A 17062-nucleotide genomic window follows, 5' to 3' on the forward strand; every position below is an offset into this window, starting at 1 on the left:
GGAATGTTGAGATGGAAAAATAACAGAATTAACATTATTTGCAGATGATATTATTAACCTAAAAACTCAAAGACTTTCTTTACAACTTTTAATAGAAAATATGAATGCATATAAATGTGTCAAATTTTTATTACTGTGATAACCCGATAGTTAAATGGAAATAAATCAGACTATATTCTAAAGAAATTGGAAATGTCAAATCATTTGAAGAGAATGTTCTAAAACCTCTTAAGTTAACTTCACATGATCATCAAACTCAGTATATTAAAAAGTTAAAACCCTATTTATAAAAGGGAGTTAAAATGATATATCAAATTCTGGTATATCTACAAAAATGATTACAAAATGTTTTGTCTCAGTAATAATAAGAATTTATATTCATAAAATACCATTTTATTCCTATCATACTAGCAAGGAGTGTTGTGTGTAGGGGGGGTTGTTGTTGTTGTTTTTCTTCTAGTGGAATAATAGCCAGTATCTGTAAGAGATCATTGAAATAACTGCTGTGGAAGTGTAATTAATACAGACTTTGTAGAAAATGGTTTATCAATGTATATGAAGAGCCTTTAAAAATGTGAATGTTTCTTGAATCGGTCGTATGCTTTCTATAAATTTGTACTCTGGTTCTAACCTAAAATTTAGATAATAGAATATAAAGATGTTCATATCTATACTTTTTTTAATAAAGAATTTTTAAATTTTCAATAGGAATTAATTATTGACAATAATTATTGACTATTTTGGCACATTATATTTTTCCTTTTTGAAAATTTAATGTTTTAATCAAAAATACTTAAAATATGTAGTAAACTCATAATTTGTTATGATCTGATTCATAAGATACCAGGTTCTATGACTGACTTTATTTTTCTGCCGGCTTCTTCCCTGTCCCTGTCTTCTTTTGGTCTTTTTAATATATTTTCACTTTCTTTTTTTGTCTGTTTGCTAGATTTCGTTCTGACTTCAGTGGTTTCATGTTTTTTTAAACATACTATTTTTAATTTTAAAATGTTCTTCAGATTTTGTCTACATTTAGAACTTCCTTTCCTTTTTTTTCCTGTTTGTATATGTGATACAGTTAAAGTAATATTTCTTTGTTGTTTTTGTCCTGGAATAATGAATGACAGAATGCTAGGAACTATGTTATCTCCATACCTTTATATTGTACAATGAATTTTTTAAAATATTTCAAAACTTGGTTTTTTAATTGCTTTGATGGTCCAGAAATTTTTACTTAACAAAATTTTGTTGTATTTTGAAGTCATTTCTTGACCAAAATGATTTTAATGTTTCTTAAATAGTTTTTGTAATTGAAAGTACATTTATTGGAGGGAGTAATTGTGAGAGGTGGTCACTATTGGGAAGCACAAGTTGGATAGAATAATTAATACTTCTGTGCTGTTATGAATTGCTGGCAGGAGCCAGATTTGCCTGTTGTTTTTAAATACGCATTTTTTTAAACAAAAATTTTTAGACTTTTTGGTTATGGATTTCATAGTTTTATCTAGTAGTTGTGGAAATAATTTTTAAAATAGTTTCTAATCTGTTGATTTCTTTGACATTCTATATATTAAACAGGACAGAGGGGCTTTTTGTTGGGTCAGGGAAATAACTTGAAGCACATAACTAGTTCTAGTTGCTTCCTGGTTTTTATTGTTGTTTGACTGCAGTATATGTTGTAGACTAAGAAATGAGGAAGAGTACAATTGTTATGATGATTTTAGACTGAGAACATGGTAATCTCTTTAATTGGTTTCAGCATTCTACTGATTGTGTGACATTTGTTGTTTTTCTACCATTTCCTACTCCAAGAACATACACAAGTTCTTATTTTACCTGGAATTTGTGATGATAAACTTCTTTCTTTAGCTTCTTAGGCAAAAATTAATATAAATTTAGGGTACTATTCAAAAAACTCCCCAAAGGCTGAGTGCCCCTGACTGCTGTTAAAGAGAGTCCTGCATTGAGAGGAAGACTAAATTGTTAGTAGCTGCTGCTGCCATTTATTGAGCACTTACGTATGCAATATCTTACCATTTAATCTTCACTTCAACTTTATGAGGTAGGTAGTGTTATTTCAATCTTACAGGAATGAGACGGAGGCTCGGTTCTCCCATAGGTAAGTGGCAGAACCAGGATTCACACCCAGATTTGTTTCTGACTTCAAAGCTGAGCTCTTTCTACTTATGTGGCATTCCTTACTGTAATGTGTCTCTTGATCTGAAGTTCTATATTTTTTTAAGAAAAATACCTTTGTATTACTAACTTTAGCATTTTAAAATTTATAATTTTCTGTATTCTGTTAATTGTAGTTATTGCTCTGCCAGGGTATGTTTCTTATATATTTTCTTTGTCTTCATAAATAACATTTCTATCCTATTTATATTCTTTCATTGTTTTAAATCTGTTTTTAGTACTGATCTATTTCATAAAGTTTAAAAATACATACCATCAGGGATTGATTTATAAGAAATTATATATTTGCATTTTTGACTCATTTTGAGGCAGTCATTTTAACATTTACTTGTGTAGCTGATCAGTGCTTATTTTACATGGATGTTTTGAAAATGTAATGAACTACTTTTATATTCCTAAAAGCAGAGTTTTCTAATCTTCATGTACTCAAACATAGAGAAAATTATAATATTTAATATATTACTCTGGTAAATGGATCATCCTACTGCTCTTGGTCTCAAGTACTTGGTCCAGCGAGCCATGCCCCATCTTCCTTCTTATGGTGCTTCCCTACCTTATTTAGCCTCCCAGTGCTGAGAAGGCTGATATCTTGGCACAGATATAACTCATTTGTGGATATATAACCTTTGTGAGAGAGTAGACTAAAGGTCTGTTCTTAGGAGTTAGATATTCAGTAAACATATAAATTTCTGAGAAAAGTAAAATTTTAAGTAGTCCATTCTAAAATGTTTACATTATGGATCATTCTAAGTCGTGCATTCATGTTGGCAACACCTTATAGTTGAAGCCTTTGGAAACAGCTGTACTCTTTTACTTTCATTTATAGCTTATAATGATAGCAGAAAATCATGACTCTTAAGCATTTTATATAAACCTTTTACCTTCTGTCACCAAGTAAAGCTTCATTATATATTATACATTTTATTTGATATTGTTATTGCAACATGGAAATTAATCTTTAATGTGCTTAAAATATTTCTAGTTATGTGATAATAGTTATAACAATTTTATCTAACAAAAGGACTTGATCAGGCAAAAAAGAATGCATATTTTTTGTTTGTTTAGGTTGCATCCCCTCTGGATTTGAGACATTATATTTATAAGGTTTGATGCTTTTTTTAGGAAATATGTTGCTGTATTTAAATACTGCTGTTTTAGAGTAGTATGTTACTCAGCTCTACCTCAGAAGAGTCTGATGTGTATCATTAATTTAAAACCACGGTCGTTTAAAAATTACTGAATTTTAGAATAAACTAACTCAGAATTTTGACATGAAAATAGCATGAACTATGTATTGTATAACCTCTGTTGGTTAACTATTTCTCCTCCTGATTTTCCTAATGTGGTCAGTGTTAGCACAGTTCTTCACTGAAAACCAGAGTGACTTCTGATAGTTCCTTGTCCGGTGATTCTTCCCTTACCTCCTTTTCCCTATGCCTCAACCATTTCAGTAGAATATCAGATACTGTTGCTTCTACCACCAGATGCCTCTCCTTTGTAGTCCCACTTTGTTCTAGTTTAGTATGTTACCATTTTCATTCATTTTTGCTATTGGAATTGTCTTCCTTAAACATGGTTTGATTATGTCTATTCCTTAATATTATTTTTTCTCTTCACTGCCATAGTTGGTATCCATTTTTGTATGACATTTAAGAGGACTTTTGGCCCCAACATACTCTTATTTCCTATTCTTTGATGCTTCAGTGTGCATAGGGATGACCCTGTCTCTTTTCCTTAATTAACCTATTATCCAGTCACCAGTGTTTCTTATTTTTGTATTCTAATCACATCACTAATTTTTGTCAGACTTACCCTCACTGTGTTTTCTCAGCCAGGAAGACCAGTTATCTATATTGACATGAGATGTTACCATTCTACAAAGTATTTCTATTACTTCACCCTTGTTTAGAATTATTTTCTTATAGTAATTCTCTTTACTTTCTTTAGAGCATTTACCACACTGTGCCTTCGAACATAATTAGTTGTATAATTCATTCTCTTCTTTCACTAGATTATTATCCACTTGGTGATATGGTCCATGTTTTTCTTATTTATTACAGTATTTTGATGGTTGCATAAGATAAGACAGGAAATACACAAACATGCACTTACCTGTACACATTTTCATTTACTCAGTTTAAGTATTTACTTTGTGTATAGCACTGCCACATACAGTGGTGATCTATGAGGAAATAAAAAAAGAGTAAAACATGTTCCATGAATATAATATGCCTTGAAAGAATTTATATTCTAAGGGGGAAAAAAAAAGATGTTGATGCAGTAAACTGAAAGGCCTTGTACTTAAGTGCCATGAAATTCACATCACTCAGAAAAATAGTATACATTGTATACCATGTCAGAATATTTTTGTAAGTATTTTGACTTGCTCTTTGCTATTCTCATCTCCACTTATATGATTGTGTGTATATTTGTCAGATTTTTTTCTACCCATTTTGATACACATCATTTATGTGTATATGAAAGTCAGAAACCAGTCTTAGAAAATAAAAAAGTTTTCTATTTAGGTAATTTTATTTTCAACTTTAATAAACTGAATTTAGAATTTAGCTTAATGTATTGTTTAAGAATAAAGTAATTTCATTTATAAATTTAGAAGCTGACTTTTTGAGACACTGTCTTCATGTTTTTCTTTGCCTAGCTTGTTTTGTTTTAAAGTGAAATAATGATTGTCCTGCAGTTTCATTTAGAGTAACTTGAAAAAAGAAAACCTTTGTAGTGATAACTCATTTTATTTGCACAGTTTGATTTTATCTAATTGTGATAGTCTGTTAAGGAACATGGAATTTATTATATAATGTTTGTTTTATATTCTGAAGAAATGTGGGTTTGACTCACATATTGATGTACAGATATGTAACATGTAAACGCAATGTTCTGTGTACTTTCTTTATGCTCTAATATAATTAATTTGTTTCTAGATGCTGGCATCACCATCTACATCAGGTCAGCTGTCTCAGTTTGGGGCAAGTTTATACGGGCAACAAAGTAAGAATTTTGTATTTATTCTGGAATACTTTATTTAAAGAAAAAAATAACTATCAAATAACAACCAACCAGTGCCCTTATCGGTTTGTTCTAGGGTTTAAAAGGAAAGATAAATAATTTTCAGTTTATCTTATTTCACTTAAATAGCAAAACCTCATTATTTCAGACCTTTCTAATTTAAAATTTGTTATTTGGATTAGGATAGATTAATCTTTTGTATCTGTATGTTCCTTTGCAATATTTTGAAGAATTTGCTAAACATTAAAAATAGACATCATCTCAGTTTTCAATTAGAGGAAGTTAAAGGAGTTTTTTGTTGTTGTTTTTTGTTTGTTTGTTTTTGGGTTTTGGCTTTTTTTTTTTTTTGGTCAGTTGACAAGGTCGTTTTGTTTGTGTTTTTTGGCCTTTTAATGTAAGCCTATTACTTAGCAGTTTGTCAAATGTTCTCTTTGTTTAGCAAATATTTCTTTTACTTTAGTTCAGTCTGGGTATAGAATCTATATTTTTGACTGAGTTTAATGTTTTTTCCATATGTAAGATTTTATTTTTAAGTATTGTAATTTTATAGTGCTTAGCACAGTGCCTGGCGCATAGTAAGCGCTCAATAAATGTTAGCTGCTATTATCACATAAATTTTTTATAAAACTAAATTATAAAATCTTCCTATTTTTTCAGATTTTTCCAAACCGTTATATATTAATAATATTTTATCATCTCTGTTAATGTCAGAGACTGCTGATCCCTTATCTCTGTTAATGGAAGGGGAGTGTTTAAAGCTTATAAACTCCCAGCATAGATTACAGAATAATAAGGTAACTAGACAAGACAGTCTAATGACTGAGTATCTTAACTAGCTTCAAATAAAAATCAGTTATTTCATCTGAAACTCTTTCCCAGTATAATGAAAGGAAAAGTTTTGTTAGGTATCAGAATAATTGTTATACCACTTTACCCTTCAAACTTATTTTGAAGTAGGTGAAAAAAGTTTTTTTTTTTTGTTAGGCAAATATAGTCTGTCTACTTTTTTTCTCTCCCTTTTTTGTGGCCTTGCTCTTTTGCTGTGGAACGCAGTTTCGTTAATACAGAATTAGTAAATAAAATTGTTAATTGTTTATAGATATTAGCAGTTTTCCTATAGTTAAGTGAAGGACATATTAAAAAGCTTTGTATTACATTTAAAAAGGTGTTGCTTATTTACCCACAAATGTTCATCCTAGTTGTTGGGGAAATATTATTAGCTAGTAATTTGTTTCGTTTAGCCTGTTTTAGTCTGAAACCTACTTCTTTCACCTTCTTGATAACCCTTACCATGGAAATATCTAGTTATTTTAAAGCTACCCATTATTTCTGTAGATGAACTGCAAAAAACTTTTTCTTTTTATAGCTCATAATTTATCACAGCAGAAAGTAGATGTAAACAGAAAATTCTTATTTGAGAAGCTGAGTTTACTTTATGAAGGAGAATGGCATTTATTTTACAGTATAATCAACTACGTGGACTTTTAAAATCTGGTCCAATTTTTTTTTAGCCTGCAAATGTGAAATTGTAATTGAGCTAAGGCTATGGAGTGGGTTAGATTTTAAATATAGTTATTTCATTGGCATGGTAGACATTGATCGATGTCTTAATTTGTGTAAATGATTGTGCTGGTTGTTAAGAATATACAAAGATTAATAAATGAGCAAAGTTATTTTCATTAGAAAATGGATTTTAAGGTACTTATTAGTTTAAAAAGTCACATATGACATATTTGACATTGGAGTTCCGGTAGTATTCCTGTAGTATTAGTGAACTGGCATTTTTAATACATGGCTTACTCTTTTAACTGACTTTGTGAATATTAGCCTACAGAAAAATTGAACCTTAGATCAACTGGAACTAAAATGTTTCAAGTTAGGATGCAGTTATTCCTTCCCAGTGTACCAGTTTAGAAGTACAAGAAGTGAAAAAAGACAGAGCCTGGATTTCTAGTCTCTGTTACGATAGACCTGAGAGGGCCAAATAAATCATTTAGCTGGTAAATAGTCTGAACACATACCTTGTCAGAGAGTAGAACACCAGCTACTATGTAGGAGTTGAGGGCCAAGGTTTTATTAGTATAAGGAAGTCAGAATCATAAAACTTGACAGGCCGACCTTAATAAAAGATGGGGAGATAAGATAGAATAAGTAGGTGGGAGTAGATTAGTGATGTTATACCTATGGCATTTAATTGTAATTGTGCTTTGGTCTTCATACAACTGAAAGCTTTTTTGCCTCTCAAATGTATTGAGTACCACTAGTAAGTATTCAGATTGGCAAAGTTAAGTAGGAATTTATGCTGGTAAAATGGAGGTCTACTATCTGTTTTTGTGTTCTTAATCATTAAGAGAAGTTAGAAGTGGAGAAAGAAGTGTGCCTTCCCTAAAACAGACTCACTGAGATTAAACAAGGGAGGGAATTCCTTTTAGAATAGATACAGAACTGCCTAAACCTACATTTTGCCAGATTTGGGTGGAAGTGATTGTATAGTATATAGGGGTACCTAGATAATGCTGGATCACAGGTTTTTGTATAGTCACAGTCTGATTGTAATCAGATATGCAAATAACTTTTTATCCAAGAGTTCATGTGAATACTGTACACCAAATGATAACTGTAGATGCCAGTGAATGGAGTCTTACATTCAAGTTGCATGATGTTCTCTACTTTGTACATAAGATTTTAGACATACCTTATAGGTTTAAAGATCCCTGTTTTCCCTGAAATTGTATGCTAGATTGCAATAAACAGAGAACCAAGAATTAATTTTCTCATAGATATTCAGTGCATTGAAATTAAGTGGTAGTATAGTTGGAGTGACTTTTTTTTTTTCCACTTACTGACAAGATTTAGAGCCTTGGGGGGTTGGAGGAAAAGGAAACTACTATTTACTGAGTGCTTCCTATATGCCTGTTATCTTATAGGCACATAGATTAACTAGCTATCTGGATGATACACACCTAGATCTCTAACTCAGAGACAGTAAACTTGTCTTTCTGGGACCTGAAGTCCTGGCTTGAGAACAGTGGCATAGTCTCATGCTTTCAACAACATCCCTTTGACCTGTTTAAAGAACACCTATGTGAAGGCTACTTACAGTGTGATGAACCAGAACACAGGTGGGATGTTTCAGAAATGATGCTCCTGACAAGGTATTTAGTCAAATGACACACTTTGGTAGCTTCAAGAAATTGGAGGACCATTTAACAGGCACTTGAATTAAAATTGAATTCTCTGAGAATTCTTGCTCTCAAAAGCACATGTTATAGTTGGAGAAGTCAAGACTTTTATATGTAAAATACTAAATAACAGCCTACGATGCTAATACATTGGTTAAAAGGTATCAGGTTGAATGGTATGGACAGACTTACGGTTTGTAGAGAAAAACACAGTAAATTGCAGGAGTATGGGAAAACTTCAAAAAGGAGGTAAAAATCGAGTTTAAAATATTAACTGAGTGCCTGATATATATATTGCATCATGCTAGATACTGCAGATGTATGGTAGAAGAGATCATTTTTTTTATGCCATCTCCATGCAGCATACATATTGCTGAGGTATTATGATTTTATTTATTGCATGTCTTCATTGCTTTTGTATTCTCAGTACTCTACATGGCAGGCACTCAGTAAATGTTTTTTGAATGCTTGATGAGCAAGATACGGTCCCTACACATAATCTAGTAGAATAAGTATACAAGTTATTTTACTACAAAGTAGAGGAAGAAGTACAAAGTTTCATGGATATGTCAGAGTCAGGAGTAATCACATACCTTAGAGAACGATCAGGAGAAGATACACAGAAGAGGTCCTGTTTGACATTGGCCATGAGACTGTGGGTAAGATTATTTTAGTAGTGTGCAGAACATCCACAACCTGGGATAGATTTGAGAATGTTCTAGTTTTTCAAGGCGAGGGAAACTTATTAGGCTGTTACATTGATTTCAGTTAAGCTAAGAAGTACAATCTTCACAGTTTTACGAAGTATATCTCAAGATTTTTACTGCTTTCCAAGTTCAAGAACACAGCTAGAGCATATAGTTTTTCCCCAGAAAACAACTATTTTTCTTGTAAAAACCATTCCTTCATTAGACTATTTCATCTTACCTTCATCTTTAGAACTACCTGTTGACTTTCCATATGTTTCCTGCTGCCCCACATGCTAATAGTTATTATTTACTGTGTGCCAGGTGCTATTTTAAGTTTTTATATGAATTATCTCTTCGAATATTCACAAGAACCCCGTGAGAAGTTAAGGGACTTGCCCAAAGTTATACAGGTAGTAAATAGTAGAGTCTGGATTAGCCTGGCTTATTTTACTTTGTAAGTGTAACTATGTGATTATCAGTTGAGAACAGCAATTTCCTTGAAATGGGGATGCTACATATTGCTTACTGAATGTCATGACCCTAGAGGACCATTTACACATAGTAGAAACTATAAATGCCAAATACACAGATTCCAAGAGGCATTATGATAGGAATTATTCATTTACTGAGTTATTTATTGAGTACCTACCATGAGAGAAGTATTCCAAGATCTAATAACAAAGTTCCTGCTTTCATGGAGCTTATAATTTAAATGGAGGAGGACAGAATAAGCATGCAGACAATTAAGTAAATAATATAATTCTGGTAATAAATACTACAAAAATTAAGTCAGATTAATGGATGAGTGAATGGGATTTTACATGGAGCAGGCAAAGAGGCAATCTCTGAGGAGGTAATATTTAAATGGAAACCTGAATGTTGAGAAGAGAAAGTCCTTGGAAAGTTCTGGGGGAATGCTTTTCAGGTACACACAACAATAAATGCAAAAGTTCTTATGAGAGGGTAAAAATGAACTTAATGTGTTAAAGGAAGAGTGAGAAGGGCCAATAGAGTGAACAAAAAAAGTAGTAGGTTAATGGTGTAGCAGGTGTCAGTCAGATCATGGAGTCTTGTAAAGATTTGATAAAGAATTTGGGTTTATTCTAAATTGAATAGGAAGGATTTTAAGATACAGTTTCAATTTTAAAAGATAACTTTGCTCTGTAAAAAATGGACTGGGTGGGGGAGGGGTGAGTGACAAGAGAGAGGCAAGACTATTACTATAGCAGTTCATGTAAGAAAGGATGACTTGAATGAGTGGTGGAGGTGTTGAGAAGTGGTCAAATTTGGCATATTTTGGAAATAGAGCTAATACGATTTCGTGACGTGGAATGTGAGAGAGGGCGAGGATGATTTCTAAGATTTGAGACCTGTATTACTTTGTGAATTGGTGCCACTAATCCACAGTGGAAATTTAGCAAAATATATAAAGGAGTTTCACACAGATCTACAGGAAGAGTGCATCTGCTGTAAAGATCTAGCCAAATGCTGTCTGGGACTCTCAGCTGTTTCTAACATAGCAGCAACTACTCGTAGTTGATGTTGAAGCCAATTAGCTCCATCCATGCTTCTTGTCTCATACATTCTTAGTACGGAGAAATAAGCCTGCTTCTCCTCCAGGCATATCACTTGTCCTCATTACCTTCATTTTGCCGTTTTCTCAGACTGACCTGTTGTAACATTTTTCCCACCTGACTCATCATCACCACCACCAAATACCTGGCTAGGTCTGTCATTATTTAATTCATGTATTGTCTCTTCCAGGAAACATTTTCTGATCCCAAATCCATTCTACTTTCACTAAGTTAATCTGAGGTAGCGATCCTTCTTGTATACACCCAAGCACACCTTATTACATATTCTGCATGTAAACCCCTCGATTATAGCAGTTTTGTTTTGTTTTTTTATAATAGTCTTTTGTATCTCTGTAGAACAAGGGAAGTGAAGTATTCTAGGTGAGAAGAAGGATATGATAAAGGTTCAGGGGCAAATTTGGGGAGGGGATAGGGACTGAAGGGAGAAGATTGTCAAATATATTGTATGTAAGAAGGGTATCTATTGGGGTGAGTAAAATATTAAGTAAGATTGGAAGAGTTATATGTCGGTTATATCTCAATAAACTTGGGAAAAAAGAAAATGAAAGATTAGAAGAATCTTTTGGGACCTGACAGAATTTTAAAGACTAAATTGTGATTGGGTTTAATACTGTGGTTCTCAGCCCTGGCTGTACTACTAGAAACACTTGGAGAGTTTTAAAAATCCCACTGCTTATGAATTGCCCAGACCCAGACTGTCACAGTTTCCGGGCATAGACCCAGTCATTAAAACTTAGCAACTACTAATAAGTGGAAAGTGATTGCTTGAAAAAAGGGATTGAAGTAGGAATCAAGAAATTCTGTCATTATTTTTAGTCTTCTTATTTGTGATCTTGGGCAAGTCACTTAATGCTTGATACTAGTTCTTCATATATAATTTAGTTGGGTGGTGATCTCTGGAGATTTTTCTATCTCTAAATTATTTTAATTTTAACGAAACTGCATAACGAAATAATGTTATAAGGAAGGTTAACCAGCTGAGTGCAGGACAGGTTGGAGGTAGGAAGATCCTTGTCCTTTGTTAGCGTGGGTAGGACAGTGAGTTCCTAGGGGAAGCCAATTACTTTTGGGAATGGAAAGCCATCTTGTATGAATTCAGGATTATTTTCCCGCCTCTCCTTAATAAAGATTTTAGGATATTTCATTTAAGTATGAGTTTTCATGGATTTGGTTGCTGTGATTGAACTTTTTCTTATAAATTGTATCATACTGCATTGTTTATCTTTAGCAAAAGCTTGGTTTAACTGGGTTTTTTTTTTTGTTCTGTTCATAAATACTTTTTCTGTAGGATTATTATAAAGGGGAAAGGTGGTGAAGTAGCATAGTGCTTGACACATGGTTCCTAGGTGCTTAATAAATTTTAATTCTACTGCCCTTTCATAAATGCATATTTATATTTACCTGTTGTAGTTATTTTATGCCAAAAATTTTTATGAGCTGGTTTTTTTCCTTTTTTTAAATTTTCTTTAAGCTTACATGTCTTCTTCTTGGTATAATATTTTGGATGATTTTCCATGATTGTTTCTAATTTAATAAAAGAGTAAATTTTTCCCTCCCCTGACCCTGCCCAGTTGTAACAGTTTAACTCAACTAACTCTAATTTAATGACTATATTTTGTTTCCTAAAAGTAAATCTATGTATATTCTTATTTAGTGATATTAATTCTTTGTTTTAAAAGAATTTGAATTTTAAATTTAATTTAAAGTAACTCAGTTATTAAGTATTCAGGGGTTGATGATCCAGTTTGAAATTGATGTATTCCTTTCTGCTCTGTTGATTTTTTTTTTATACCTAACTACTTCAAAATGCAACTCAGACCTTTTGAATTTACTAGCTGTTTTTATGAAATTAGGAGTATTGAAGAAAAATAAAAGTAAATGTTAATCTTTGAGTTTATTTCAGTCTTCCTCCACTCTTAGCACTGTAAAATAACTCGTTTGCCAATCCTTAATTGATTAAATAACTTTACCCATTCTTTTTTCCTTCTCCAAAAGTTTTTTTGCTAATGTTTACATAATCTCCATATAATCTCCATTCTCTAAAATATTTTTGAAGTTACAAATTTTCATAAGACAGCATAGAATAACATGTATATGAAGGGTTTAAGGAAACATCTCAGTGAATCTTTTGTAGGGCTTATCAATTATTAGAAAACAGCATAAGGGTACTAGATTTTTAGAAAGTATATGTTTATTGTAAGGAAGGTATAAAGAAAGTGAAAAGGAAAGGAGAAGTAAAACTACAGGAAAGAAAACTTGACATAGATAAGAGAGGGAGAAGGAAAATGGAGCGAAGAAAACGAGATGGAGGTTTAGGAAAAATTCGAAGAGAAGTAAACATTCAAAGAGAGCAAGAGAGAAAACGATAGATAAGTGATTATTAAAATTCGGTAGGCACTCACAATGATGCTAATTTGGTGTTATATTGGGTTCTCATAGGTTGCCATTCAGAACACCAGGAGTTAAGAGCTCTAAGTTCTAGTCTTGGTTCTTTGTGTCACCTTGGAGAAGTCCATTAACTGAGGCTCAGATTCCTCATCTGTAAAATACATACATTGAATCAAGTGATCTTTAAGGTCCCTTCTGGCTCTAAAATTGTATAATATTTCTTGTGGTTAGTAACTGTGAGAAACACATTCCTGTGGGAAATTCGCAGCTATAGCTGACTTTAGGACAACATATCTGGGGAGAAGAGTATAAGCTCCCAGAGGGTAGGAGCATTTTTCTGTCTTGTTCATTGCTGTATCTCTAGCAGCTAGCACCATGCTGAGCACATTATAGACACTCAATAAATATTGGGTGAGTGATATGGGTATCACTTTGGTGATTCATTATGGGAACCTCTAGAGGACCTTGGGGAAAATTGTGTGCTTGAAAGAAGGAAAGATATTTTCTGAAGAAATTTTACATAGCCTGATATTTTAATCTCTCATTCTTCCTTATTTTGTCCCAGATTCAGAGAAAGTGGCTGCAGCAAGTGGTATAGTCATGGTCACAAAATTTGTAGTGAGCAGACATACATATAGTGACTAAACCAACATATAATCTTGGCCACTTCTCTTCATGCAACTTAAAAAAAGAAATGCAGAACCAAGCTTGGGTTTTCATGGAACATGAGTGGAAAAGAATACAAATAGAATATAGTAACTATATTGATTCGTATTCATTGGCTTCATTCATTTGAGAAGCAAAGTTGGTTTACAAGCTGAGTGCCGAGGCTGGAAAATTCCAGTAAAATCTTTGTGATGCAGTGGTATCCCTAGTAGGTTAGAAGGAGGTACATTGTTAGGATCAAAGATAAATTTTGCAAAGATATTTGAAGGAAATATTCACACACATACAATTTTCTGGAGATCATAGTTTCAAAATATTCAGGTCTTTGCAATTCTTGGGCCCAAAGTTAGACCAAAAACGGATAGGGGTCATTTTAAGTCCCTAGCACTAAAGTCATCTACTTACTCATTAGCTCTTACTTCATCTTATCACTTTTATTTAACCTCTAGTCAGAATAAGCTAATTTGACTGGTGTGCCATTCCACAGCAGACAGAAACAGAAAGCACCAAAAAGTGTGGGTCAGGAAAATGGAGGCAAGGAGGCATTCAATCATAGTGAGGTATGATCACTACATAAGTGACAGCTGAACATCCTTAACTTTGAGGGATAAAAAAGGGGAAAAAGAACCATCTGGCACATTAAACATCTATGATAATTATTCTGAGTCATTAAGAAAATAATTTATATTTCATATTAAAAGGTAGGAAACGTCATACATTTTTGAAATGTTTATCCCAATTGTTTAACTTTTTAATGTTTTCATATTTGAATGGTAAACCCTCAGTAATCTTTTAAAATGCACCTATTGGAAAACATTTATCCCTGTATCTGGCCCCAGGAGTATTAAAATAGAAGGTCAGTGTCCTTTGAAATTTTAAAACTTGTTTTAAATTTTTGTCACTTATAGCTTTACCAGGTTGAGTTTTTTAATCAGTTGCTGATATTTTATGTTGGGTTTGTAAAAATTGTAATGTTGAGAAGTATGTGTGTATAAATAGTGGTAAAGAGACTTTTTCTTAAATGCATTTAAAAAGGATCATATGAAAATTAAAGTTACTTCAGCAAAGCATGATCAAATGTCTGTGTACCTCGGTTATGATTTAAAACGAAACACAGGATTGCAAATTTCTTAAAGGCATACTTGTACAAAATGTTTTTATTGAACATGTCATCTAATTTGTTGCATCATTCTCAGACATAGTTTATTGTAAAATAGAAGTATGAAAAGAAATACGAAAGCAATATTCAGTCATAATACTAAATTTCAGATTAGAACATTATTTTTGTTAAAATTAGAGTCCATTTTGAGTGAATTGAATATATCCATTTAAATTTGAAAATTATATTATGTTAGGTCATTTTTAAATGTTTTAAATTGCCAATTCCAGAAGATGGATAACAATTTCATTCCTGATGGCAATGAATTTCCTTCTTCTGAATTTTTTTAATAGGTGCACTAGGCCTTCCAATGAGGGGGATGAGCAACAATACCCCTCAGTTAAATCGCAGCTTATCACAAGGCACTCAGTTACCGAGCCACGTCACGCCAACAACAGGGGTACCAACAATGTCACTTCACACGCCTCCATCTCCAAGCAGGTATTTATTGATGGACCAGAATATTTCTCAAAATGTATCTTTGTAGAGTAAGCAAGCTTTTTTAGTTTTTTTTTTTTTTTTTTTTTTTTTTTAAATAAGGTAACTAAATGGTTCAGTGCCTTTCACTTAGGAAAAGAAAGTTGATAACCCAATGCTCCTTTTATTTTATTGCAAATTGATAAGTCTACGATAAGATATTTTTACCTTGTAGCTGTCGTACTGGTTGTCAACTGGGTGGGTATCCAGGGTTAATCACCAACTGGGGGGCTTTTTCAAAAGTCAGCTCTCTTCCTCCACAGAGGATGTGCAATTTAAAATCACTCCTCAGATAATTCTAATTATTGTTCCTTCATCACTAGTGAGAATAAAAGAAAACAGATTACTTAAACTATGCATATTAGTATAAAGGAGATAGAATGACATTTGGAATGAAATTATTCTAATATATATGTGAAATACATTTGTATTATTTTATGTCATAGTCACACTAAAGAGCTATAATGACCAGACAGAATAATTCAATTAATAAAAATTGGCAATGCAATTTGAAAGTATATTTGCTTTTTCTAGGATTAGAGCAATTGATTATTTAAAGAGAATTTTAATGAGTAATTGTAGAGAGCTTATTTAGTATAATGGACTTCTTTTTCAGGGGTATTTTGCCTATGAATCCTAGGAATATGATGAACCACTCCCAGGTTGGTCAGGGCATTGGAATTCCTAGCAGGACAAATAGCATGAGCAGTTCAGGGTTAGGTAGCCCCAACAGAAGCTCGCCAAGCATAATATGTATGCCAAAGCAGCAGCCTTCTCGACAGCCTTTTACTGTGAACAGGTAAGATGTTTATTGATACTGTGTATAATTGTCTTTCTGGGTATTTTCAAATTTGCCTTTTCATATTCGACATTCTGTTCTTGAGTCATGGCTTCTGTCTCATAAATGTGTTTCATCATATGTTTATGACCAGACATTCTCTAAGTTACACATCACAGCTTTAACTTCCCCAAACTAAAGATATGTTCTTTTGAAAATCAGTTTGATTTTAGAAAACACATTAAAACTTTTTGTTGCTGTTGGAAGAGGATTGTTCTTTGGTTGCCACAAGGCAGATTTTTTTTTTTTGATGTGCCCTTCTTCTATTTAATGAGGCTGGTTACTTATTTAGTAAGAGTTCCAGACTTACGAATGGGACTGGAGACATGTTCGACTATTACGCCTTGCTCCATTTATGCTTTGGTTAAGTACCTTTTTAACCAAAATTCAATTTTGTGCTTTGGAGAGGAGACTTAATGGCCAAAGACTTTTTGAAACTACATCTATAAGTATTTGAAAATTATGTCTTGTCCTGATATTTAAAACAAAAAGATGAGCTATTGTGCTTTTTTATTATTTTTTGCACTATTCATTGCATATACTATTATGCAAATAATAACAATATGAAGACCAATTATCCTTTATGTTAGGATTTTTAAGCTGTTTAGATAATTTATATGAGAATTAGGTCTACAATAAAAGGCCTTCTTCCTTGCAAAAATAGCATTTAAATTTGTCAGGTTTTTTTTTTTTTTTTTTTTTTTTTTAACGAGGAACTCTAGAGGGGAAAAGGAACTTGATTTAGTTGCTATCATCATACCCATTTATTTCACTCTAGTACTTGTAAAAACTAAATTAAAATAGGTTATTAGCACATTTCCTGTTTAATCTTCATCCCATAAGCTCTA

General features: G+C 32.5%; 1 protein-coding gene across 8 annotated transcripts in view; it reads left to right on the top strand.

Annotated features, from left to right (window-relative positions):
* The window catches only part of CNOT2 (CCR4-NOT transcription complex subunit 2), a 102665-nt gene that overhangs the window by 65077 nt on the left and 20526 nt on the right, over positions 1-17062 (top strand). For 6 of the 8 annotated variants that reach the window (XM_039866001.1, XM_039866005.1, XM_039866003.1 and 3 more), the window contains 3 exons: positions 5136-5202; positions 15193-15340; positions 15993-16175. In XM_039866001.1, the coding sequence (XP_039721935.1) occupies positions 5136-5202; positions 15193-15340; positions 15993-16175 (398 nt within the window). The remainder of the gene's footprint in view (positions 1-5135; positions 5203-15192; positions 15341-15992; positions 16176-17062) is intronic. The other 2 variants (XM_039866006.1, XM_039866007.1) reach the window with 1 other exon arrangement.

Source organism: Pteropus medius, unplaced genomic scaffold (genome assembly GCF_902729225.1).
Source record: "Pteropus medius unplaced genomic scaffold, Ma_sr-lr_union100, whole genome shotgun sequence".
NCBI lineage: Eukaryota > Metazoa > Chordata > Mammalia > Chiroptera > Pteropodidae > Pteropus > Pteropus medius.